At 37.9% G+C, this 25,158-nt stretch overlaps 12 protein-coding genes and 1 non-coding gene across 13 annotated transcripts; 9 read left to right on the top strand and 4 right to left on the bottom strand.

Annotated features, from left to right (window-relative positions):
• Nucleotides 1–22: 22 nt before the first annotated feature.
• On the top strand, nucleotides 23–7,912 carry FMP27 (Fmp27p; the record flags this gene model as incomplete). Its single annotated transcript, XM_452000.1, has 1 exon — nucleotides 23–7,912. One exon carries the CDS (start codon nucleotides 23–25, stop codon nucleotides 7,910–7,912), a length of 7,890 nt encoding a protein of 2,629 aa, XP_452000.1.
• Nucleotides 7,913–8,242: 330 nt separating this feature from the next.
• On the top strand, nucleotides 8,243–11,647 carry KLLA0_B10604g (uncharacterized protein; the record flags this gene model as incomplete). The annotated part of the gene is made up of 1 exon (XM_452001.1): nucleotides 8,243–11,647. One exon carries the CDS (start codon nucleotides 8,243–8,245, stop codon nucleotides 11,645–11,647), a length of 3,405 nt encoding a protein of 1,134 aa, XP_452001.1.
• An 803-nt stretch (nucleotides 11,648–12,450) lies between these two features.
• Nucleotides 12,451–13,077, top strand: RHO1 (Rho family GTPase RHO1; the record flags this gene model as incomplete). The annotated part of the gene is made up of 1 exon (XM_452002.1): nucleotides 12,451–13,077. One exon carries the CDS (start codon nucleotides 12,451–12,453, stop codon nucleotides 13,075–13,077), a length of 627 nt encoding a protein of 208 aa, XP_452002.1.
• A 628-nt stretch (nucleotides 13,078–13,705) lies between these two features.
• MRP2 (mitochondrial 37S ribosomal protein uS14m) lies at nucleotides 13,706–14,053 on the bottom strand (the record flags this gene model as incomplete). Its single annotated transcript, XM_452003.1, has 1 exon — nucleotides 13,706–14,053. One exon carries the CDS (start codon nucleotides 14,051–14,053, stop codon nucleotides 13,706–13,708), a length of 348 nt encoding a protein of 115 aa, XP_452003.1.
• A 287-nt stretch (nucleotides 14,054–14,340) lies between these two features.
• On the bottom strand, nucleotides 14,341–15,171 carry DCG1 (Dcg1p; the record flags this gene model as incomplete). Its single annotated transcript, XM_452004.1, has 1 exon — nucleotides 14,341–15,171. The coding sequence occupies one exon, from the start codon at nucleotides 15,169–15,171 to the stop codon at nucleotides 14,341–14,343; it is 831 nt and encodes a 276-aa protein (XP_452004.1).
• Nucleotides 15,172–15,628: 457 nt separating this feature from the next.
• MET16 (phosphoadenylyl-sulfate reductase (thioredoxin)) lies at nucleotides 15,629–16,423 on the bottom strand (the record flags this gene model as incomplete). The annotated part of the gene is made up of 1 exon (XM_452005.1): nucleotides 15,629–16,423. One exon carries the CDS (start codon nucleotides 16,421–16,423, stop codon nucleotides 15,629–15,631), a length of 795 nt encoding a protein of 264 aa, XP_452005.1.
• A 656-nt stretch (nucleotides 16,424–17,079) lies between these two features.
• On the top strand, nucleotides 17,080–17,565 carry NUT2 (mediator complex subunit NUT2; the record flags this gene model as incomplete). Its single annotated transcript, XM_452006.1, has 1 exon — nucleotides 17,080–17,565. One exon carries the CDS (start codon nucleotides 17,080–17,082, stop codon nucleotides 17,563–17,565), a length of 486 nt encoding a protein of 161 aa, XP_452006.1.
• A 184-nt stretch (nucleotides 17,566–17,749) lies between these two features.
• JIP5 (Jip5p) lies at nucleotides 17,750–19,327 on the top strand (the record flags this gene model as incomplete). The annotated part of the gene is made up of 1 exon (XM_452007.1): nucleotides 17,750–19,327. One exon carries the CDS (start codon nucleotides 17,750–17,752, stop codon nucleotides 19,325–19,327), a length of 1,578 nt encoding a protein of 525 aa, XP_452007.1.
• A 148-nt stretch (nucleotides 19,328–19,475) lies between these two features.
• On the bottom strand, nucleotides 19,476–19,549 carry KLLA0_B10758r. Its single transcript has one exon. It is a non-coding gene; the product is annotated as a tRNA-Ile (tRNA).
• Nucleotides 19,550–19,785: 236 nt separating this feature from the next.
• Nucleotides 19,786–20,275, top strand: KLLA0_B10769g (uncharacterized protein; the record flags this gene model as incomplete). The annotated part of the gene is made up of 3 exons (XM_002999309.1): nucleotides 19,786–19,803; nucleotides 19,890–20,020; nucleotides 20,167–20,275. The coding sequence occupies 3 exons, from the start codon at nucleotides 19,786–19,788 to the stop codon at nucleotides 20,273–20,275; spliced, it is 258 nt and encodes an 85-aa protein (XP_002999355.1).
• A 436-nt stretch (nucleotides 20,276–20,711) lies between these two features.
• On the top strand, nucleotides 20,712–22,388 carry BSP1 (Bsp1p; the record flags this gene model as incomplete). Its single annotated transcript, XM_452008.1, has 1 exon — nucleotides 20,712–22,388. One exon carries the CDS (start codon nucleotides 20,712–20,714, stop codon nucleotides 22,386–22,388), a length of 1,677 nt encoding a protein of 558 aa, XP_452008.1.
• Nucleotides 22,389–23,068: 680 nt separating this feature from the next.
• PDP3 (Pdp3p) lies at nucleotides 23,069–24,082 on the top strand (the record flags this gene model as incomplete). The annotated part of the gene is made up of 1 exon (XM_452009.1): nucleotides 23,069–24,082. One exon carries the CDS (start codon nucleotides 23,069–23,071, stop codon nucleotides 24,080–24,082), a length of 1,014 nt encoding a protein of 337 aa, XP_452009.1.
• Nucleotides 24,083–24,546: 464 nt separating this feature from the next.
• Nucleotides 24,547–25,134, top strand: KLLA0_B10824g (pyridoxal 5'-phosphate synthase; the record flags this gene model as incomplete). The annotated part of the gene is made up of 1 exon (XM_452010.1): nucleotides 24,547–25,134. The coding sequence occupies one exon, from the start codon at nucleotides 24,547–24,549 to the stop codon at nucleotides 25,132–25,134; it is 588 nt and encodes a 195-aa protein (XP_452010.1).
• Between the last annotated feature and the right edge of the window lie 24 nt (nucleotides 25,135–25,158).

Here is a 25,158-nt window from a genome sequence, read left to right on the forward strand (position 1 = left end):
GTCACTTAAAAGACATTGTGCAATGACTTTCGGTATTGTCGAAGTTTGTACATGGCTACTGAATAATGTACTTTGGATCGCCAAATTTGCTGTCATTGGATGGTTGATTATCAATTCATTCCTCTATTTTTTCACGGGGATATATGTGTTGGGATTTAACCCACTCACATTAAAGTTGCAAAGAATTAGAATTAAAGACAAGCTTTGGATTAAGTCTATTAGGTATGACGCTTTTAAACACCAATTAATTATAGATACTGTGGAATGGATAGGTAAAGTTCAATCGAAAGATGGCGATACTGACGATAAAACAAATGATTCGCAACAGTTACACGGTCCATCGGAAGAAGACCTGAAGGACGAAACTTGTAAATTACTATCGAGGACTTTGACGAGATATTTACCGTTTATGTCCAAATGGCTTGACAGGGTAAAGATTTTAATCGATGGGATTAAAATTGGTGACATTTTCATCAACTTTACCTTGATAAAGATATTCTCCGAGGGCAATGAGTTCGCGTTTGAAGTGAACCTTCAAAGTGTCATGTTAAAGGAGAAGCAGATGGTCGCAAACACAATTTTCAAGTCAGATGCCATGATGGATTTAGAGAGACCTTTCCCACTTAACGACATTAATATCAATTTGAAGATGAGAGAGATGACCGTACCGGTAAGTTCCTTCATCATAGCCGTGTATCAGTTAAGGCATGGGAAAATACCAGACCAATTGGACAAAGTTAAAAAAGATCCATTGTATGAAGGACTGCCACCAATAAAATCACCAGAAAGCACAATACACGACGAAGAATTTCCTAGTGAATGGAACATTGAGCAGGTAATGGAAAAGTTTCAGAAGAAGTTTGAAAGGTTTTATGACATATCCTCTTCATTTGAAAAAATTGAGATCCATTTTGATTCACCTTTATTTACTGAAATTCCATTCAAATCAAATCTGGAACTAATTCAAAAAACTGAGGCCATACAGTTTGAAGTTACTACTACTGGTATAGCATTGTCTTTATCGAGGTCCGCATTCTCTGAACCAGGTAACAAATTACTGTTCGATATAGATGAACGCCCAGTAAAAATATCTACGTTCATCACCCAATTGAAATTGAGCATAATTACCCAAAAGGATGGTTCGAAGAATAGATTAGAAAATAGGATATGCGAAATACCAAGCATATCGTTTTACGGTGATTCAAATCTATTTTGTACAAGGTCCTTTGGGCCGGACGACTCAAAAGTGTTTGCCAATACTATTCTTAAATTGTTCGGACATGTTACATCTCCTATATTTGACATCGACATCGAAAACCTCTCATTACTAATTTCAGTTGAAAGGAATCTAAAAGTTTTGGAAGATTTGATATCAGATAACCCCATAAAGGAACCATTAGACCTAAACCAAATATACAACAAGATTACCAGAAAGGGTAAGTTTTTGGAGTACTTCCAAAACTATCTACCCCATACAGAGCTTAAATTTACCATCGAAGACCCTATTATCATTGTATCAAATCAGTTGGATTCACTAATTCACAAATTTTCAATGATATCGTTCAAAATAAAATCAGATAGATTATACATCAAAGCTGAAGAAAAGCTTTTTTATTCTTTAGACACTCATCTGGAAATTTCAGAGTGGTTGTTTTATCATCAAAACAAAAATAAACTGCTCAAAAACGCTATATTTTCTGTCGATAGCACTATATTCAGGTTCAATACTCGTATTTTGCCATCATTACTATTGTCGTCTATCGTGGAAATAAATACAGTTCGCCTGGACCTCACGAACTTGGAAACTTTGGTGGTAATTAACAACACCATTCGCCAAAGAACAATGAAGCTGTTGTATGTCGAAGGAAAATACTTCAAAGATATCTTTCATCATCTTGAATCGAGGCTGATGGCTAAAGTTGAATACTTTAAGAAAAATCAAACAAATACATCTGCTCTTGACGTAGAAGAATTTTTGTTTAAAGATATTCCTTCTTTTTTCCAGTACTTGAAATTATACGTGAAAGACTTTGAAGCTAACTTGGGTTTCAGGTCAGTGTTCATTGAAAGAAATGATTACATCAATCGCGATTTTGAAACAATTCATGATTTTATTTCTGGTGACATGAGAAAGATATCGTATTTATTTAAGGAGCTGAAAGTGCTATTCGCTAAAGAGAATAGTTCAACACACAGTGATGACCGTTCCTCGACTTCTTCAGTAAGATTCACGTTCGATTCTCTTGCTTCGGACGATATGGGGTTAGGTAGTGTGACAGCGGAACAGAGTGACTCCGAACCCAGCTCATGGTCCCTAGCACTAGATTTATCGGACTTCAATACTGATCTATTTTCTGAGACTCAAAAAGATAATTTCAAACTAATATCCAAACCAGTCTTCAAACTACCATCCTTTAAAATGTTCGTCTGTCCAGATCACGAAGAGAAGCGAATTAAGACTTCAATTCATGTGTCTAATGTCGATTTATTATTTTCATTAATGACAACATTTCAATTCGTTTCATCCATATACAACTTGAAGATGGTTTTCAAAACTGATTTGTACGGCTCCACTAAAGAATGCCTTGTTTCCAAGCACATTCAGACAATCAAACAACTAAAAAAGCATAGCCTAATATCCTATGATAAACATGCGTTATTACAGCTCATCGAATTGGAATGTAGTTTTGACAGTATAAATAGCACCATGCTTTTGCCGAATGGTGTCCGTACTAAACTTGAACTTGTAAACCCATCGTTTGCATTCACATGTCCACATTTAATCAAAATGGAGGGTCATTATGCGAGACTAATGGTCGAGTCTCCTATACTTAAAAATACTTGGATGAGAATGGTCAGTATTGTTAATTTTACAATAGCAGTCGATGTCCCTATCATGCTTGAAAAGGGAGATAAAGCTGGCATCACATTATCTAATGAAACGTGGCAATGGGCAATACCTCACCGGTTCGAAATGTATAAGCTTTTTGACAATATTAGCACCACGTTCAAAAGTATCAAGCAGATGCTTCACTCTTTGGCATCAGAATCTAATGAGTCTGTAATATATCCAAAGGTTACTAAGTTTATTGCTATTCCAAAAATTAAAGTCAAATCTTCTAGATGGATCTTCAGTGTTGAAGACGATCCATTTGAGTCTGAACTCAATTTATTACTACAAATTGGCTTGAGAGAGCAGAAGGAAAGGCTAGAGAAGTACAATATCTTTAGGAAGCGCGTGGAAATGGAATTAAAGAAACCGCAAGTCAAAAATCTTCGGAAGTCAGCATCTTTTACGAGCAAGAATACCGTTCCAAGTAAAAGACTTCTTAGATCGCATTCAACTTCTTCACTTCACATGATAGGCTTTGACAGTTATGATTTCGATGGAGCTGATGGTATGACGGAGCAACTCAAAGAAGAGTACGAACGTCTCACAAGACATATCTCGAAATCATGGATAACAAGGGTAAAAAAACAACGTAATCTACTCAAAAATCACTTCTCAGAAAACTTTGAATTCCTTTGGGGAAAATTGGATATCACCAAATTACCCAAAGATTTCAATAAGAACGTTTTAGACTTTACTTCTTCTCCAGCTTTGATGAACTTAATTTTTGAAGATATTGATATTGATCTAAGTAAACCTTCTTTTGGCGTAGAAAACATTCCAGATTTTATTCATGATGTTGGAAAGAAAGTTCCAAAAGACACAAAGTATTCGATAATGATACCTTTGAATTTGAATGCCAATTTTTCTGAAATTCGTTGTCATTTGAAAGACTATCCACTTCCAGCAGTTCACTTTCCTAAAGAGAATGCCGACACAAAGAAACCTACCACCAACCTGAAGTGTGATCTCTTGATCACCGAAGATATGATTCACTCCGATAAAGAATTAAGAACAATTTATGTTCCACTTGTGCCATCAGCTCACTTAGAAGATTCTGAATCTTTATATTCACTTTTAATACCTAGGACGTTGACAGCGATAAAACTGTTCACAGACATTCAACTCGATATAACATCTTCAGATAACGTTCGTTTTGTATGGGGTGGTTCATATTCGGGGGCAATCCAGCAGACTATGAAATGCTTCGATAACTTTTCTAAACCGCCAATCGATCCATCTCCAGCAGTTGGTTTTTGGGACAAGATCAGAAATATTTTCCACGCTAGAATCTCTATTAACTTACCTAATTCCTGCTTTGAAGTTGCCTTAAAAGGTGATAAAAATCCATATAAAATTGGGGGAATGTCAGCTGGTTATGCTTTGATATTCAAGGACAATGTAAAAATATTTTGCAATAAGAATGATAACCCACAGAAATTCCTGACAGTCACAGCTTCAGAGCTCTCATTTTCTATTCCCAACTTTTTTGCAAAACCACTTCCGGTCTGGAACGTGCCCTCTGAACAGTCATTGTTCTTTCCAGTGGAGGAATTTTCTAATCTTCAGGAGAATGCTGCTTTCTATTATCTTTTAGAATCAGCAAAAATGCCGAAAGATAAGAAGGACATTGAAATCATGAGTAAAGCTTACATAGAGAAGACAGCAATAATGCTAACGGGCGGAATGCAATTCAATGTCGGTATTATGTTTGAAAGACAAAACAAAGAAACAAACAAAAGAACTTTTGAACTCAAACCTCATTATGAATTCAGGCTATGCAACCCAATATATGTTCCAAAATCAGAGGATCATGACTCTTATGCAGGTTTCAGAAGTGACTTTATCCATTTATCATTTGACTTGATTTCCAAATCGGAGGATGCCTACAACTGCATGCAGTTAACTCCAAATGCTTTCAAGATATTTTTCAAATGGTGGAGTACATTTTCTGGCAATCTTCCAGTCCGTAAAGGTCCCTTGTTTTCTGACGAGCGCTTCTCACCAAAATTTGGTACTCATCTCTACACTATCTCGTATCGTGCAGACGTGTATCCATTGTTTATATGTCACATGGTGCCGGGACTCGATCCAAAAGCACTAGTAGACTCATCAGTTAATGCCGAAGTATTTGGTTTGAAAGCCAAAATGTCTGAGTTTTCTATGGATTTACATCAGAGAAAAGAGATATTTCACGAGTACAAGAAACAACTCCAAGTCACAAAACGGAGGGCTAGTTTGAAGTTCTTCGAAGCTGATGTGACAACTACTGATATCGACATACGAACTGTTTTTGCTAGTTTCTCAAAGGCTGAATATGCTAAAACGCACTCGCCAGATATTTGCATTTTTGATGAAGATATGACATGGTTTGACGTAGATGATTTTACAGAGTTTAATATTTCTAATCCTGGCACCTTAATTCCAACAGTGGTTGTGAAACCTTTGCTATTTTCTCCAATGTTTGCATACAAAAAAATCGCACCATATGGAGATAAGTACCAGGTGGATTTTGAAACTTTTGAGCCGATTGAACCATTCAATAATGCTAGGTATCACGACTGTAACTTGCGCAAATACGTTGCTATCCCAGATCATTTAATTAATGACAGACACAGGATTTTTGCCGAGGAAAAATCGAAATTAGAGGAAAAGGTTAATGACGGCAATTGCACTGATAATGAGAAAATCGAGTTACAGGAACGTTTAGAGATGATTGAGAAGACAATTGCTCAACTTGAGCTGATGAAAACAGACATAAATTTCTTAAACTCCGAATATGAGCGGGCAGACAGAGAATCTGATGTTCCGGACACTTCTGCTGAAAAACTAAACCTTCCAATTCTGAACTTTATGAAGTCTTCTCACAACTCAAACAAAAATTATGCCAATAAATTCATCGTTGTTAGTATGCTTTTAAAATGGAATGAAGAGGTAAGAAATGTCTTCTTGAAATATATGCATAGAGTATCCTTACTCTCTGATATGAACAGTGTGACTAAATTGAAAACTTTGCAAACACTTGACAGCCTCATCAATAAGAACAGACAGTCAATAAATACTATTGCGGAGGAGTCAGAAGATAGTCGAGATAGGTTAGAATCTGACAATGAGCAGGTTTTTAAGAGTATTTTCCATGAAGACAAAGAACCTGAAGAAATTGTCTCCTCATTTCAGAACGATATTAAAATGTTAGCCGGAGATTTCGATTATAAGACATTTGAAAAACATCATGTCCAGTTGATAGCCCCACAAATTCAACTAACTACGATTACTGATCCCGATGCATGTATTTTAGTCACTGCTCCTACTATCAAAATAAATTCCTTATGCTTCGACTCTAACACCAGTGGAAACGAATATCAGCAGAATCTTTTCATGAGAAGGACCGGTGTGCTACTGACTAATTCCAACGTGTTCGTATTCCATAAAAAAGAACAAGGTTCTTATGGACACCTCTTATTTGATAATTTCTTGTATGGATCTACTCTCGAAACATCATGGAGGCCTTGGTTAGGATTGGAGTTGTGCTTTAACCCAGAAAATTTGACGGAGAATATGCTTATATCAAATTTCACCTCAGTATTTACCTATGATCAGGTCCTTCCATTTGCAAATATACCCGACAGTCTGAAGGATTCAAATGTACTCAACAACAGAATATCTTGCGATTTTCCTAGGATTGTAATTGAATCTAATTCCGCTCGATACATTTCACTCTTCAATTTGGTAACAAATCTTCTTTTATATGTCGAGCCAGAAAGCGCAAAAATGAAAGATGATATCAAAAAGTTAGTTTTGAGTTTCAATTTCGAAGACTTATCAATCGTCAAGGAAATGATTTCTGTTCTTGAGAAAGAGATCGATGCTTTGAACACGTTAGAGAATGAGTATTCTTATCGAAAGTATCTTTTGGATGATGCCGAAATTTCCGATTTGAACAACATTCGGTATAACAAGTTCGACTCAATTATGAAAACGCACATGATAATGAAGGTATTGACATCTGCGTCTCCAGAACAGTCAAATGATGAAGAAATGCTACTCATTGTTCTGAAAGCCAAAGAAATCATTTTGCACATGTTAGATGATGATGGAGATAATTTCCTTGATGTTGCCGTCGCTGATATGGCTTTCCAAAGAATGGAGACATCATCAGGCTACAACTTCAATCGAATGACCGTAGGAATTGGGCAAGTGATAAATTTATCTCATGACGCTCTCTTCCATGATCTTTTAAGCCCTGTAGAAAAGGAATTAACTGAAAGCTCAGAACCGTTCATTGACTTACAATGGGAAAAGAATAAGGCAGTAGGCGGGATTCAAGTGGTTAAAAACGTTGTCACGAATTTACAAACCCTGAAACTCAATGTAGAACAATCCACGATTGAAAAAATAATAGCTTGGGTATCTCCATCTTCAGTTTCGCTTTTGATTGGTGGTTCTAACAACTCAGATTCAACAAGTGACGAAGATGACGGGTTACAAAGTACGCTTTCATCTTCCAATACGTCAATGCATTCCTCGACTGCAAACGGCATACAGTCACAACAATATTCTATTATGCAGTCACCTACTGAATTGATTTTCCCGGTCGATGATATGCTTGGAAACGATATGGAAATGGAAGAAATGATTCAAAGATCCAAAGATAATATGATTATCGAGAACATTAAAATTAATTCATTCCTGATGATAATCAGTTACCAAGGAACTGGTGCTAAAAGATTAATCAACGTTACTGATTTCAACTTGAATTTCCCCCTCATCAGATTTACTAACCAAACAATGACAATGCTTGATTTGATGATGCATTTGAAGAAGGTCTTGATAAAATCACTTTTACGACATACTGGTAAGTTTATCGGTAACAAACTAAAAAAACATAGATCCGTAAAAAGACTAAGGGGCGCTGCGCGTTCCCCTTTAAAGCAATTGAATTACTATACACACTACACTCCTGTTGATGAACTTGAGGTAACATCAACTGAAAGTCGTGGAACTAGTACTGCGGATGGCTAGCTCTACAAATTGTATTTATACTTAAGACATTTCTTAATAATATACTACTCGTTATCGTTAGATAATGTATCATAAGAGATCTTGTTTCTTTGTAAACTCCAGTTCTCAAACTGTTTATAACCTCCCATTATTATCCCGTTCTTTCCGGCTCTTGCTATGGCGGCCTTAACGTTTTATGGCATTTTTAACATTAAGGCTGTTAATTTAGTTTTGAAATATCAAAATTAACAAAAAGAGTACACGATGAGCTTTCCATAAGGAATAAAAGATGTGGTAAAGCAAGTTCATCTTTATGCCACAGGCAATTCAGGTATAAAATGGTGGTTCGATATGAATATACAGCAAATCGATCAAGAAGAGCATCATGATAGAATTTGCTCTAATATTACAGATATTATGTGTAAAATGACTCTTTCTTCCGAATTGTCGCTCGTTTCAGAGGAATTGTTAGGAGGCATAAGTTGCGAGGAAGACATATTCAGATACACTCTCTATACTTATCATGGATCAGCTAAACATGCAGCTCATTCGAATACCTCAAAAGATGTCTCATTGGGTTCACTGGAGGCTTCTGCAAATTATGAGAAACTTGAAAAACATACTATATACTTTGTTCTTCAATCAGCAACCCTCAGGTTAATATCAAGCGGCTTTCAATTGATAGCTACCGAGTCCAATGACGTACAATTGCAACCTGATGACGTTGCAAAAGTATATTTGTTCAAAACAAATCAGAGCTGTTCCTCTGATTACTTGATTACTTTAACAATTACCGAGCGGTTGCAAATTCGCTGCTATACGTACAATGAATCGTCAATTAAACTGCGCATTTTAGATAGTTTGCTGCTAGACAGTGGAAAAGGGAAGGCTGATTTCTCTGTAATTGGAAACACGTCTCTGTCAAATCAATTCATGGTGCTGTGTCAAAAGTCCAATACGCTAACTGCCGCTTCATATGAAATCGTTAATACTGATAATGGAGTCAAATTGATTACTAGCGACAAACAACTTCTATTTACAAGATCAAAGTTATTATATGGATCTATGACTTATTACAGTAACATAAATGTTGCAATTCTTGCCTTATGGAATTGTAATCGTGTTTGTCTTTTGCATGTAGAATGGTCTCAACTAAACGATGATAGAAATGCTTACAGGTTTGTTTTACCTAACGTCTCAAATGTCCGAAGAATTACTCACTTAAATCCAATAACGTTCTTTGTTTCTACTGAAGCTGGGTCATATTTGATGTCTTCATCCCAAATTAAAACTGGTGATTGGAAGTTTAAACCAATGGCTCCCCCGTTCAATGTCGTCACAACCGAACAACAATGTGACGATATCACACGTATTTTGCAAAAGTCATATCAAAACCTTAGTAATTTTGAACACTCTACACTCATTTTAGTCGATAATTCAGATATATTGCTCATATTGTCTTCGACGTCTGGCGAAACTAAATATTTCCATCTGCTCAAACTAAAATTTGCAGAGAAGTTTTATGTGACCGAAATCACTGAAGATAACAACATATCATTAGATATTATATCCAGAAACGGTATCGAAAGAATCTCAGTGCCTTTGAGAATGGATTGTATGTTTTCGTTGGATGAAGATTACAGAGAAACCACTGCACACCTTTCAACTCCTACCTCTATTCAATTTTACTCAAGATATGATACTGTTTCGTCCTTTATTAAAAATTGTGATGGTAGAAATCCATGGTGCATTGGGAAATCAGGAATGTATCAATTAGACATATCAGGATGTCCCGTACAACATGTCGCAACTGTTGGTGCCTTGTCCGTGGAATCTAGTATTTCACAGCAGTTTGTTTTCGACCTACATTCTACTGCCAATTGTGATTTGCTCCCTTTCAGAAATCGGGCTCTCACTTCATTCGACAAGGAATATTTAGTGTTAAGTTTGGAATGTGCAGTAAACATTAACTTTATTGGATTTAATATGAACTCTGTAACAGAATTACACAAATCAGCCGTTCAATGGCCTTTCAACGTGGAGAACACATACACGATAAGTTTATTCCCGATGTTTGGATCGCTATTCCAAGTACTTCCATCTTCTATGTTAAATATTGACACCAAAGGTTCACAAATGACTGTATATGAAGCTGCCAAAATCTTTTGCGCTGTTGGATACCATCCAAGGAATGAAATAACTCTCTTATCGATGAAGAAGAAGGATGAGATCGTTTTTACTGTACTTACATTAAATGAATCGGCAATTATAGTAAAGAAAGAAATACTTCTAGAACTTTCACAAGATGTCCATGATGATACAACCAAACCATTCTGGTTTGAAGGAGAGACACTTTTTTTTGCAATTAAGACGGGAAATACCATATCACGTTACATATATGACATAAATGGTAAGTTGCATATGAAAGAGAAGATGAATTTGTCTAGTAACGCAGAGCTTATACTGGAGTATGGTTTCAACACTGTGGGTAACAATACTCATCTCTATGTGCAGAAAATGTCAAAATGTGGAGATATCATAGATCATGAAAGTGGACAGGTATTACAGATTAGCGTTGGGCCTTCTAAAATGATTCAATTAGACCAATCAAGTCTTCTAATCCACGACAGTCATTGCATTATACTTATAAAAGATGGTCAAAAGATAAGGGTTAAACTGGACGTTCAAAAAAATAGTATAGAAGGAAATGGTAACATAAGACAAGTGGATGCCATAATTGAAATGGGCCAGTTAGTTGCATTGGTGATTCTATTTGACACCCACATAGTAATAGCTCGCGGAGAGCATGTTTCAAACATTTTACAGCAACACCGTGTCAGAGAACGAGAAAGCAATGCCCAAAGCCATGGTTATTTTCCGCACATTAACAGGATGGTGGTGTACAACGCACGGAAGCAAATTGTGTACGCACTAAAACTCCAAACAGGGAAGACCGTGGCATTAGAATTCGACAATGTCAGGGACTTCCGCAAGGTATATTATTTGAGCGAAGTAGATTTCCATGGGAAGTGCGAGGATAGAAACTGTTACGTGACAATCGTGGGTAGAACAAAGGCCGGTACCATTCTTTTAAAATTGTGTCGGATTTCATTCAAGAAGGGAAAACTCTACATGAGACAAACGAAAGAACTACGACTAGAGAAATATTCGGACCAAACAGAAACCGTGGAAGTGACCACACGGTCGGAAAATGACTCTGAACTATGGATCACAATAGGCAACAAGCTAAAGATCGTAACCGTTACAACAACGAACTTAATTATACAGCACGACTTCGGTTTCCACCACGAAATCTCGGAATTGAAAGTTTCTTCAAATCTAATACTCATGAAATTGAAACGAGAACTAGACTCCGATGAATCCTTTTGCCAAGTGGGACGAATCAATGAATTTATCAAATATGGCACCAAAGCCCTCGTAAGCTTACAAGAGTACGAATGGATTAACTTCATCAGGGAAGATACGTTGAAAACAAGATTTTTCGAACCAAACTGGCTCATCATTTGGGGTAATGACAGATTCACTACTGAAGGGATAATAGTTTTTGTCAGAAACACAATCCATGGCATAGAAAGATACCCGGTGGACAAAACTACTACATGCAAGATCACAGTTCGTTCGCATCCTGTGGACATAATGATGACTAAAACTGAAGAAAAACTCCACGAATGGACTGTACTTCACAGCACAGGGCACATAACCACAATAAAGACCGCTATTCTACATATTGAGTGATTTAGCTTGTTATGCATATTCTGTACTGTACTGTACCATATGCTATTTTTCTCTTTCATTCTCATCATGGCTTAGACGTGGCTGCTGAAAAATTTCGGTTTCAGATTAGGAAAAGCTCCAGTATTTGACAATGATCCGGGTCAATTAAACGCCAAATTCTATCGCTCTTCCGCTCGACTCTCACTACAATACCACTATATAGATACACACAAGTTTCACACACTGAGTCGTGCGTCGACCGTTGCAATTGCATCGATTGCACACAAATGTACCCTTTTTTATACCATAGAATCGCCAATTTTTCTCTCAAATTTGAAATTTTTCGCTTTTTCTGTCTTTTGTGTGTGATTCCCATAGACAGATCGAAAGTTTTGGGAAAAGTGTATATTTAGGAATTTTGAAATAAGTTTAAAGATACAAAAATTTAATAATAACAACAACAACATTAAGTGAAACTGGACTCGAGTGAACGAGGTGTAGAAACCAGGTCTAGACTTACTATTGATACAGGTTATTGTTGTGAGTGATTCAGTATACGGACGGTACTAAATCATAGGTCAAAGACAGAGCTTATCGTTAGTTTTCTAAGAGGTTTGATTTTTATTTCGGGTTGTTTTTATTTTCCTATTTTAACTAGTGAAGAATCAATCAAGGATAGAGTTTCTAAAGCAAGTTATTGAGTAAGAAATATAGATTCCTTCTAAGTGTCATAAAACAGAATTACTCAAGAGTTTTCGAACAGCTTTGATTTTATAATACAATAAAAAAAAGTAGTGATTTGATTTGTTTTAACCCTTTCCATAATGTCTCAAGCTGTTGGTAATGTTGCCAGCATTAGAAGAAAGCTAGTTATTGTCGGTGATGGTGCGTGTGGTAAGACTTGTTTATTGATTGTTTTCGCCAAGGGTAAGTTCCCTCAGGTTTACGTGCCCACTGTTTTCGATAATTACGTTGCTGATGTCGAAGTTGACGGTCGTCGCGTAGAATTGGCGTTGTGGGATACTGCTGGCCAAGAAGATTATGATAGATTGAGACCACTTTCGTACCCAGATTCCAACGTTGTGTTAATCTGTTACTCAATTGATTTGCCAGATTCCTTAGAAAACGTGATGGAAAAATGGATCTCTGAAGTTTTACACTTTTGTCAAGGTGTTCCAATCATCTTGGTTGGTTGTAAAGCAGATTTGAGAAATGATCCTCAAGTTGTTGAAGAACTAAGAGCTCAAGGATTACAACCTGTGTCTCAGGCTCAAGCACAAGAAGTCGCTGACCAAATCGGTGCTGTTGACTACATCGAATGTTCTGCCAAGACCGGTTACGGTGTCAGAGAAGTCTTCGAGGCTGCTACAAGAGCTTCTTTGGTCGGTAAACAAGGTAAGAGCAAACCTAAGACTAAGTCTAGCAAAAAAAAGAAGTGTGTCGTCTTGTAAATAAAGACACGCACGCCCCAAACCCACTCTTCACCCCCTTATCTCCAACTTCATTTGAATTTACCTTGAAACAGAGGACTGAGCTTTGAGGATATTATTATTAGGCGATGGGAATTGTTTACAACCGTTAATTGGCAGAAGTAAAGATCCAAAAAAAAAGAAGAGGGAAGACGAACAAACCATATTCATTTGTTTCTAATTGATCAATTTTTAATATACAAATGTCAGCAATTAATTTCCGTTGAATTTCCTAATTTTTTCTCCTCGTTCTTTTCTTTGTTTCCATCTGGTTTCAAGTGACCATCCCTCCCTGACATTTTCTCTTCTACCTCTCTTCTGTTTTGTGTGTTTCTACCTATAAATTATTTTTATATACCTACACTCTTTTATTTTGTAAGAAACTTAAATATTATCACCACTATACTGCACTTTCTCATCTTATAAATGTCACTTGCTTTGCCACAACCCAAGCGCTTCTTTTACATTGATTAAACCTTGTATTTTTTAATGTCTATACACAAGCTTTATATATGTTGAGTTAATTAAAAATATTTACATGCATGCGGGAGAGAAAGATTCCAACTTTTACTAACCTCAGTATCAGGGAACAAAAGATGCTAAACTGCATCTACCATACACCCTTCTTCACACCAGGTAGATCACCTTTCCTGGCAAGTTCTCTGAATTGCGATCTACACAATCTGAAATCACTCAGAACAGATCTGGAGTGTCCCGTTTCAATACATCTGTTCTTGATTTGTGTCATTCTTGTATAGTTAGGCATCACAGAAAGTTGTAACTGAGCTTCCATTCTCGACCTTGGAGGTAGAGTAGTATTTCTAGCAATGAATTTCAATGCCTTTACAGTGACTTCATTGTCTGCAACTTGCTGTCTCTTGAAATTGTCTCTGATAACTCTAGCATTCAAATACGTTGAAGGAAGCTTTGTCTTGATTGGAAATCTGAAACCACCCATGTTGTTTATATCTACAGCCTTCCTTTGGATATACTAATTGCTAGGATAACTATCGAAATTAGTCTCACAGATACTGAATACGCCGAAAACCAAAGAATGCATCCACTAATGCTTGAACTTTATTCTTCATCTTCCGGAGAAGCTCCAAACTCGTTTTTTTCTCTTTCAAAGCTTGAAGTTCATATCATGTTAAACGTTCTTGATGGAGGTCACCTGACTATATTGGCACTATACACGTTATATAAGGAATGGAATGAACACAGCACCATGCCAATGGACTCCCAGTATCATGACTTCTTGATTTCAACTGTATCACCTCTTAGTTCTCTTGCCTTTCTAGCACTTGAATAAGCTCCTTGTTTGGATGTACCGTGTAATCCACTTCTGTAGACAGCCGAAACAATGTTGATCCCGCATACCACTCCGTCAATAATTGGCACTTCATAGCCATTCTGCTGTAAAGCGTTTGCAACAGCATTTTTCAAGTCGCTCATCCCTGCACAGCCCAAGATGATGGTGTCTGCGTGATATTCTTCTACTAAGGTCAAGGCAGTTTTAGACATTGTTTTATGAAGCTCAGCTTCTTCCACTTTGACCAAATCCGATACGGTTTTGATACCAGAACTTAACAATCCAACGCAAAATGTGGACATGCCAAGACCTGCTATGGTTTCCTCATCTCTTAACTGAGCCTTGTAAATTGATGCAAGAATACCGAATTTTGATCCAATGATCCTGGATGAGTACACGGCTGCTTCCACGATACCCATGCACACAACATCATCAAATTCTTCCCTGATAGATTTTATCAATGGATGGTCGCTAAAACATCCAACAAGTACACAATCGACTTGGTTTATTACATCGTAAGCATCTTCCATAACGGCAATTGCAGATTGAATACCATCGAGATGACCCTCAATCACATTGGGTGCCTTACCAAATGGTGCAGTGTACCCGTAAACCACAGTGTCTGGAGCTACATGACCAGCCAATATCTTTAAACAGGCATCGGTCATTGCTTGGGTTGAATTAGGGTTTACAAATAAGACCTTGATGAGCTCATCATCTGGTAAACTCTTCTTGTGCTTTACGAAAGGTAATTTAGACAACGACATCCTTGCTTGTTAGTGTCAGCTATGTTCTATGATTCAATATGTTAATCATCCTGGAATAATGAGCTACTTGACTCCTATCATACAGAGTTATATAAGTTTCTCTCTTTGGTTTATGTTGCTTTTCGTATCTGTCCGGACGCATGTTTTCAGAACCTTTGATTCATTTTTTCCCGGTTATCATAGTGTGAATCAGCCCAAAAACTTTAGGCTTTGACAGTCATGAGAATTGATGAGAGATTCAAGCTGGGGGTTTCTCTTCCAAGTTGCATGGGTAAGGTTCGCAACTGTTCATACACTTTCCACCTTAGTCGCAACATATATAATATGTACATTAAGTGACTAAAAATGTCACGTTGTGTATCTAAACTGAAACCATAAATAAAGCTAGATAAGAGATGCCGCATGCACAGTATACAACAGAAAAGATATATATATATATATATATATCAAACACATATCATTCTCTTTGTTTGAGATATTGTGCAAATCTGCTTGTCTCGTGAATCCCACATTCCGTCTTTGCCTTACCCTTCCACCTGCCTGATCTCTCATCCTCACCTTCTTGAACAGGTTGTGTAGAGTGATAATCACCAATCGACCGGTATCCTAGATCTAGCAATTCATTGTAAGGTACGTTATTATCACGGATATAACTTTGCACTTGGTTGAAGTCCCAGTTCGCTAGCGGGTTGATCTTGATGATATGATTGAATTCGTCCAATTCGATGAATTTCAGATTCGACCTTGCACCACCTTGACTCTTTCTTCTACCAGTGAATACAGCAGTCACTTGCAATTCCTTATAAGCTCTATGAGCAGGTTCCACCTTGACTAGGAAATCGTATTTATCATCGTCTGTATCCCATAAGAAATCACCGTATTTGGCAGCAAATTCTTGCTCCGAACCACAATCTTTCGGCTGATATACATTGACATTCTGTCCTCTTGGCTTGTAATACCGAGTTTCTACCACTTTCAAAAGCTCTAACGTCTGAGGGAAATGGTGCAATGTATCAATAAATATTAATGGAACGATTGGTTCTGTTTCATTTTGATTAATCTTAGAAAGCATATCGATAGTAGCCAACCCAGTTAAGCCAAACGCAGTGGTTTGAAATAAATGTGGGAAAGTAACGATAGCCCAACGTATAATTTCTTCAGGTGACAATTCACTTAACTTTTCATTCCAATGATCGATTTCTTCTTGAGTTACCGTTACTGCGTTATTCAGCTGAAACACTTGTTGACTCATATCTTTCAATATTCTCTTTTGAGTATTCTCCAACCCTGGTAGTGTGAGCTGACTTAACTGTTGTCCAATGCAAAAATCACAAGACTAAACAACCGAATTGTCAAGACAAGCCAAGATATTATAGCCAGACTAATTGATATATATCATTGGCACAAAATTTTTTCAACAAAGCTGAATATTAATCCCAAGTAATAGTATAAGCACTTCAAGATACCATATGCATCTACTTTACTCATCAACACCTCATCACCTTCGCATATTTTTCCGTCGTTACTAATTGCACTGTATCAAATGTGGCTCACTGTGTGCACAATGTGACACAAAATAAGATCACGTGCAGTGTCTTCTTATTCAACCACGTGATGCTGACAATATCACGTGATCAAATTCGGGCTTCCCACCTTTGAAGCAACTAAATGGGATGGACCATGGTACCAAACCGAGAGCTCCAATAGGTGCTATTGACACACTATAGACCCTTTATGTTTTATATATCTATCTCGGTTTTTTGTTTATCCTATCTGCACAGTGTATCTTTCCCAATGAAAATGATCTCTTTGCATTGAAACTTCTACTGTTCACAATGGACAAACAGTTCATTAGGACAGGTAGCTCATCTGTACACTTACAGAGTAATCCCGAGATATACGGACGAGATGGTAGAGCAAAACTTAGAGAAATTGCAAACCGATTTGGTTGAGACAGAACAACGCCTAGCTGCGATAATTGACTCATTCATTGAGCTTGGTGTTTATGTTTATGATTTCCCAGGAACTGAAGATTCAATGCAAGGTATGGTTACCAACATGCAACGTAATGTTGACCGTATGAAACAATTGAATCAACAAGCTAACGATCCCGAGTCACAACTACAGAATTTCCTAGTACCATTGGACGTTTTACAGTATATAGAAGACGGAAGGAACCCCGATGTGTACACAAGAGAGTTTGTAGAGGCGATCCGTCGGTCCAACCAGTACCAACGCGCAAAGATACACGGCCTCAACAAGCTCCGCGATTCGTTAGCTGAAAAGATCATCGACGAATTGCCAGAATTACAACCGCATGTGGAATCTATTATCGCCAGAACATCTCCTCAACGCACAGATCCCATCTCGCCTTCCATTGTTGACAAACCTTAAATATGTATTTCTGGTTTTTATTTTCATCCAATAGAAAGAAAATCAAAAAAAATTACAACAGAGTTTACTTGAGCGATGAGAGCGACTTACTGTTGGAGTGGAACGAATTATATCATTTCTTTAGCCTGAAAACCTAGTGATTACTATTGCTCAATACAGTATATCACTAGGTGAGTCATATTAAATGGGTAAAAATACGAAGGCAAAGAAGCGCGCTGCTTCTTTGGAGGTGTTGGCCTCCAAAAGTTCTCCAATATTGGAGTTTGTATTCGATGAGCCGTTAATTCACGTTGCATGCCATCCTGAGCAGCCAATTGTAGTTTGCGCTATCGCTACAGGCCATGTTTTCTGTTGTAAATACGACGCTAAAGCTTTGAAACGTATCTTGAATAAGAACGAAGCCAAGCTTGCCGCATTGGAAAACAAAGATGATCAGAAACGTAAGAGGTTTTGGAAGTTGATAAAACTGAAGGCGGAAATGGATACTTATGAGCTAGAAGAGGGAGAAGAGACCGCCGCGGTTGAGCTACTATGGAAGACTAGAAGGCACAAGGGGAGTGTCAGAGGGATGAGTTTCAATAACGATGGTTCGAAATTGTATACCATTGGTATCGATAACGTGTTGAAGAAAGCCAATTCACTAACTGGTAAAGTAATGAAGAAGGTCACATTACCCTTGTCTAGTGAGAAAAATCATTACACCAAGTTAGTAACGTCAAAGACTCATCCGTTCTTGTTATTGGGTGATGAACTCGGTAATATCCATGTGCTGAATAATGACACATTACAGCTTCAAAACACAATCAAGAGCATCCATAATGGGGATGCCATCAATGACATTTTCCAATTTGTCGGGAAATCTGTATACAAGTTTATTTCCTTGGGGCAGACTACATTAGCGTACTGGGATAGTAGAGAATCGAATGAAAGTGATGCCAGCATCCCAGCTGATGATTTAGATGCTAAGAGAAAAGTGTACGTGAGTGATGATCAAGAAGACGAAATGATCTGCGGCTCTTTCGTAAATCCAGAGGATGGAGACATTCTAGTATGTGGTATGGGTGAAGGTGTCTTAACTGTTTGGAAACCTAAGAAGAATGACTTGGTAGATCAAGTTACTAGAATTCCCATTTGCAAAAATGAGAGCGTGGATTGCGTTATCTCGTCTTTCCAGGATGATAACTGTGTCTACTGTGGTTGCTCCAATGGTAACGTTTACAAAGTTAACGTGAAGCTAGGGAAAGTCATTGAAATCCGAAAACACAGCTCTATCGATGAAGTATCCTTCATCGATCTAGATTACGAGTACAGAGTGTTAAGTGCCGGTATGGACAAGGTCAAATTATGGGATATCGTGGATGAGGACGATGATGAGGAGGGAAAAATAAATGAAAGTTACTCTAACTCGGAAAGTGACAACGACAATGGTTTTGATTCTGACGCCGATTCCAATTCCGATTCAGAATCAGTTTCATCATCAGATGTAGACTCGGCTTCAGATGACGAAGAGAATTCTAAATCCGAATCTGAAGCGAACGAGAGTGACGTAGAGGAGACCCTAGTAGGCCTTTCCAAGGATGAGTTGTTAGCAGAATTGGAGAAAGATCTTCAATCAAGCGATGAGGACTCGAAGCATTACACCAAGAGAACAAAGAGCACACAACCCAAGAAGCTCAAGAAACAAAAGAAGGAATTAAATAACAAGCAACTGAGAAACCTTCAGAAACACGAACACGGTATCAGAAAGTTTGAAGGATTGTAGAATGTGTAAAATATGGTACAACATAGAGACTTGTAATTTATAACATCTAATTTAGAATGCATACGGACAGCAGGTCAAAGACCATAACGTCTCATGTTAAGAAAGCCATATTCCGCTTTCAAAGGGAAAAAAATAAGAAAAAAAAGAATGGTTCCTAGCGGGATCGAACCGCTGATCCCCGCGTTATTAGCACGGTGCCTTAACCAACTGGGCCAAGGAACCAATTTCTTGAAAGCAGAAGATAGATAGAAACCCATGTCTGAGTTTGAAAATCACCTGCCCAAGTTTCCACGTGATGCTATTCTGATGGATGGCCTTTTTGATAACATCACAGAATAAAAAAAGGATGCCAGCATAAAACGACATAATCGTGGAAAGCCCATACAATCAGGAGTAAAACTATTAGGGACACGACACTGAAGCCTCTACTGATCCGCATTTGACATCCATACTAAGAAATGAGACCAGTAGTTTCTGTATGTTGATTTACATTTCCAAAGGAAACGCTCTTCAAACGATATACTAACATTATTTTGTTACTCATTGACAAGTCGAACAACAGCCGGGAAAAGCATGGTTTTGCACCGTGCTATCTGCATTCGGTGTGGTAATCCTTTCAGTGATAGGACACCTTTTCAAGACAAACCACGAGTCCTTTGTTGGATCTATCAATGATCCTGAAAACGGTCCTGCGTATGTTGATTACCTTCCAATGGAAGCCATGCATATATGGACAACTGCTGGATAGATATAAAAATCTGCAACAATTCTATCTTTCCATGCTAGACCATCTAACTTACACAATTTTACTAACTGAATTTTTCTGATAATCGATATAGCGTCGCACATACTATATTCCTGGCAGTAGGCGTTTATGCTGTGTTTTTTGTGTTCTGCGGTTCCCAAGTGTACCTTTCACAAAGAAAACCATCAGTGGAACTACGTTGATCGACCCACGAATCTGAATCTAATCTACAAAAGAAAACTAACCCTGTGTACATCATCCCACTTGATGACCTAGCGGTGCCTCATTGCGCATGTACATCCATATATAAAAATATATCGATATGCTCTATCCTAAAGAAAAAAGTAGGAGACCATACCCATAATAGATAACAAGATATAATGTATCGTTGAACTTGAAGTTAATACATAATTTACCTGCAATACACGATCCAGGGTGCACTGCCAGTTCCGGTGGGGTGCCATAGAAATTCGAATTTTTCAGAGTCCTTCGGTGCCGTTGAAAACTAAAAAAAAAATATAAAGCTGTATTGACAAATCTTCCCATTTTAGTTTAAATGCTTGAAGGAAAGTTTCATCGGTTCGAGTTCGAACGAGTGCACCACTAGAAAGACACAAGAGTGTCAAACTCCATATAGATATGTACAAGTCTCGTGGTGCGGCTAGGGACCCAGAATTGAATTCTTTCCTTTCTAGGGTAGAACAATTGGATTCGGAGAGGATTAAGAAGAAACCTTCTGTTAAACCGAAACCAAAGAATTTGAAATATAACGATGATGATTATGAAAAAGCGGAAGATTTGTTGAGGGGTTCATACAAGAGTAATTCACAGTACGATACAGAGACAGATAGGCCAGTATCTAGTCTAGCTTATAAGTCGGCATACAACTACGATAAGACTTTTTCACCAAAGAAGAATGGTGATTCAAGCGTTTCGGCTCGTGACCGAGATGACAACAATGGTCATTATGAAAATTTGGGAAACGGTACTCGTAGGATCTCAAAGTTCGACGATGTTTATAGGGACAGAGAGCACTCACAGGGTGAGTTTGTGGTGTCAAAAGAGGACTATGAGATGCTGATGAGTATGAAAGGCGGTCAATCTGTCTCGAGACCTGATAATTTTCCTTCGAGAGGTTCTGCCCGTAATTTGTCTGGAAATGAAGAAGATTTCGATGTCAGGGTCCAAAAAAATTCCGGAAAAAACCCGAAACCAAAACCGAAACCAAAACCAAACCCTAAAGTGATTAACGGAACTCTGAATGAGCCTGAACGTCCTGGACGTTACCGCGGCTATGATCGTCACTCGGACGTGGACATCAGCGACGATGATGGCACTGAATTCAATGGTAACAAACCGTTGTCAGTGAGAATTGGAGGTGACTCCGATAAAAAGAAAAAGAAGAGTGCAAAGAATGGGAAGGTCAAAAAATCGTTTGAAGATGAATCCGATGACGAGATCGATTTAAACGAATCCGGACCTGTCTTCTCTTCCAGGAATTTCAAGGATCACGATGATATCGCCGAAACGGTTGCTGCACAAAGAAAGGCGAAAAAGGCAGTTCCGCCTCCACCAAAGAAAAGAAATTCTAGCAAGGACTCTAGCAAGGACTCTAGCAAGGCTTCTACCGCCAAGTACAACATCATCGACACTGATCCAGTGGACGAATTCTCCGAGGTTTTCCAAAAAATTAGATTGTCTCAGGGTACCACCGACGAAGAGTCCAAATGCAACGGTAAAAAGAACGGTAAAGTTGCACCAAAGAAACCTGCAAAAAAATCTGAACTTAGAAACCCTAAAGTGAGATCATCAAGACCTTCGTTACCATCTGATGACGATGCTTACAACAGCAATGATGATGACGATGACGAATATGACGAACAAAACGAATTTTTCGCTGTAAGAAAATCGCTACGTAAGACCCACACAGCACCATCTCGTCGTGATATCACTCCAGAAGCAGTTAAAGCCAAGTCTAAACTGAACAAACCTCCTTCTTCTATCAGTTCTGTAGAAGAAATACCTGAAGCGATGGCAAAGAGGCAAGCTCTTTTGAGATCCTCAACGGAATCGGAAATTGAAAAGAAATCCTCTTCATCATTAAAGAGCCTACAAAAGCATGGCTCAAAGTTCCAAAAGCAACTGATTAAAACAATCAACAGTAGTCAGGCCTCTCTATCGGCATTGGCGTCGTCAACTGCATCATCTGCAAACTCATCATCTGACGCATTGAATGCGAAGACAAAGAAAATGCTAACAAAGGTACGTTCTAAGGGTCCAAAACGTAAGCTCCCAACAGACGTCACTAAATTGTAAATACCTCCTTATTCATATTAACTCGAACCACAAACTAGTTGCACAATCCGGCAAAAACGCATTCGTCAACTGCTAATGTGCGTTCATTGATCTTGTAAAGTTACCCTTCTAAATACGTATGCCTTTAATTCCTAATTACTTATTCCATTTTCCGACCTTAAAGCTTTTTTTTTATCCAAAACAAAACAATCAATTATTTCAAATTATATTCAATATATGCTTCTTGAGCAGTTGATATGGAATTTTGATTGCCGAAGTTCCCATTCATATTTCGTCCAAACAGTCTTTCACTGGTCAGAACACACGCAGCTATTACTGTGGTGTTGTGTGTGAGAAAAGTGATTACTGGTAGCTTAAGAGTTTTGTTTTCGTTTTCATCTCAGTTCATTTAGGGAAGGAGGTCAAGTTAATTCTGTTATACGGCCTCTTCTTTCCTTTGCTATTTGTGTTGCCAGTGCGAAGTTAGAGCGTAAGATTTTAAAGCTTCTATTCTAGCGTTTAGCATTCTTTCTGTCGAAACCGTTATTTGTGTTTACCTATTGAGTGCTCAAGAAACTGAGAAAGAGAGATATCAGAGTTTACTATTTGATCTTTACGCCCTGACATTTAGGGTTTTAGTTTCCTTTCCATTATACTTACAGATTTTACCAATCCGAATACACAATCTATTTAAGCAAAATATGACAGACGGGCTTTTAGTTACTGGTGACCTGGTTCTTTGCACCGTGGGCAGTTACGAACCATGGCCAGCTGTAGTTGTTCCTCAACGGATATTGAGTAAGAGTGTGCTGAAGGCGAAGGAGAACGTTGGTCAAGTTGCTGTGGCATTTTTTAACGATTCTACCTATTATTGGACTAAACCAAAACAGTTAAAACTTCTTACTGAGGAAAATATAGAAGCGTGGATAAAATCGCCGCCCAAAAGGTCTTCGAAAGAGTTGAAGAAAGCTTACCAGTTTGCATCCGACTATACGAGTTTGCAAGAGTTTGTCGAAGACAGGTTGACAGCGGAGGGAAGAGCGGATGATTTGGAAACTATCGCTGAAGTTAAGATGGGAGAGGACCCATTACTTTCCAATATTGAGTTAAAACTGGAAGACACTAAATCTACGGATAAAAGACGGGGCAGAAGAAGAAATGAAAGCGAATCAGAGGATTCTACCTCCAATAATAACAGTAACGGAAGTACCAAAGCTAAAAAGTCGCCCAGTAGTGGAAACAAAAATAGAGACTCACCGGTATCTACACCTGTCGCAACATCTGTTTCAGATTTCAAGAAGAAGAGGGAAAGCTCATCAGAATCTCTCTCGACATCTCCTTCATTCGTACCAGAAGAACCTCCCAAGAAACGCAGTAAGCTTGACTACTCACGTAGGGTAGAGATTGCTCAAATATTCCGTAACAAATTACAGAAGTGTTTGGTTCAACGAGATACCCCACCAACAGATGCAGATCTTGCCGAGTCTGATAAACTCATGAGGAAAATCCTATCACATACTAAATCAACACCGGAATTCTTTGATTTAGAAGCCCTTAGGGTATCCAAATTGCATAAACTATTAAAAGTCATTTCTAGTATGCCTGAATTATCACAGTTTCACGAATCTTGTAACACTATATTGGAAGTGTGGGCACCTCATGTTCAAAAGATCAAAAAGGAAAAACTGAAACTGAAGGGTTCGCTATCCCCATAGAGTGGATCACAACTGTCACTTTTAATATCTTCGATTCATAATAAGAGCACAAAAGAACCGTTCAAAAGGAAAGCACAAACAATGCATTACTGCTTTATAACAAATTCAATTCAATTCTGACATTATTCTCATGTAAAATCTATCACATTAACCTACATAATCTCATCCCTACCACCTCTCCAGTTACCTCACCGTACCTATTCCTTCTTTTCTTGGACCCTTCAATCATAATGTATCATTATTTACGTTTATCGCTCTGTTCCCCATCAATTGTTATTATTAACAAAATTGCCAAAACCTTTAAAATGACTTTAAGGTAGCAAAATTGTGCACTTCATTACAAACATCAGACATCTTTCCCATAAGCTAGCACATTAGGGAACCGATATTTTAATTATATTTCCTGTAAATTTTTATTGTTTATCAAATACGCCAAGTATTACTTCAATAACTTTCAAGTTGTTATGTCCACTACCGTTGATTTGCCAGAGCATTTAGTATCTTTGCTTAAAACATCCAAATATGTTCATTTAGCCACAGCTTCTAAAGACTGCATTCCTAATGTTTCATTGATGAACTACACATATGTGCTTCCTCATAAAGCCTTTCATGAAGAAGGCTCCAATAGTCATTATGTTATCTTTGCCACATCAAAGTCTACTCAAAAGTATAAGAATATTATTGCTAACCCATCTGTATCTCTTTTGATCCATGACTGGGTCACAGCAAAAAAACTATCTCTGAGGAAAACAAGTGTATCCAATACTCCAGTGCCAGATTCTAATGATTCTGAAGAACAACCAAGTAGGTTGCTCAACCTTTTGCAAGAGTTGAATCAATCTGAACTATCACAAATGTCAGCCACGCTATCAGGTACAGCGACAGTTATTGATCCATCATCTGAAGAATCCGACTACTATGAAAAGCAACTACTAAGAGTGAATCCAGATGCTAATTGTTATATCAAAGGTGATGACAACGTGATCATCAAGGTTAAGATATTGGATGCAAAGATATCTGATAGCGAAAACAGAACAAGCTACTATACCTGAAGGATTATTAATCAGGGTTATTTC

This window comes from Kluyveromyces lactis (genome assembly GCF_000002515.2).
Source record: "Kluyveromyces lactis strain NRRL Y-1140 chromosome B complete sequence".
NCBI lineage: Eukaryota > Fungi > Ascomycota > Saccharomycetes > Saccharomycetales > Saccharomycetaceae > Kluyveromyces > Kluyveromyces lactis.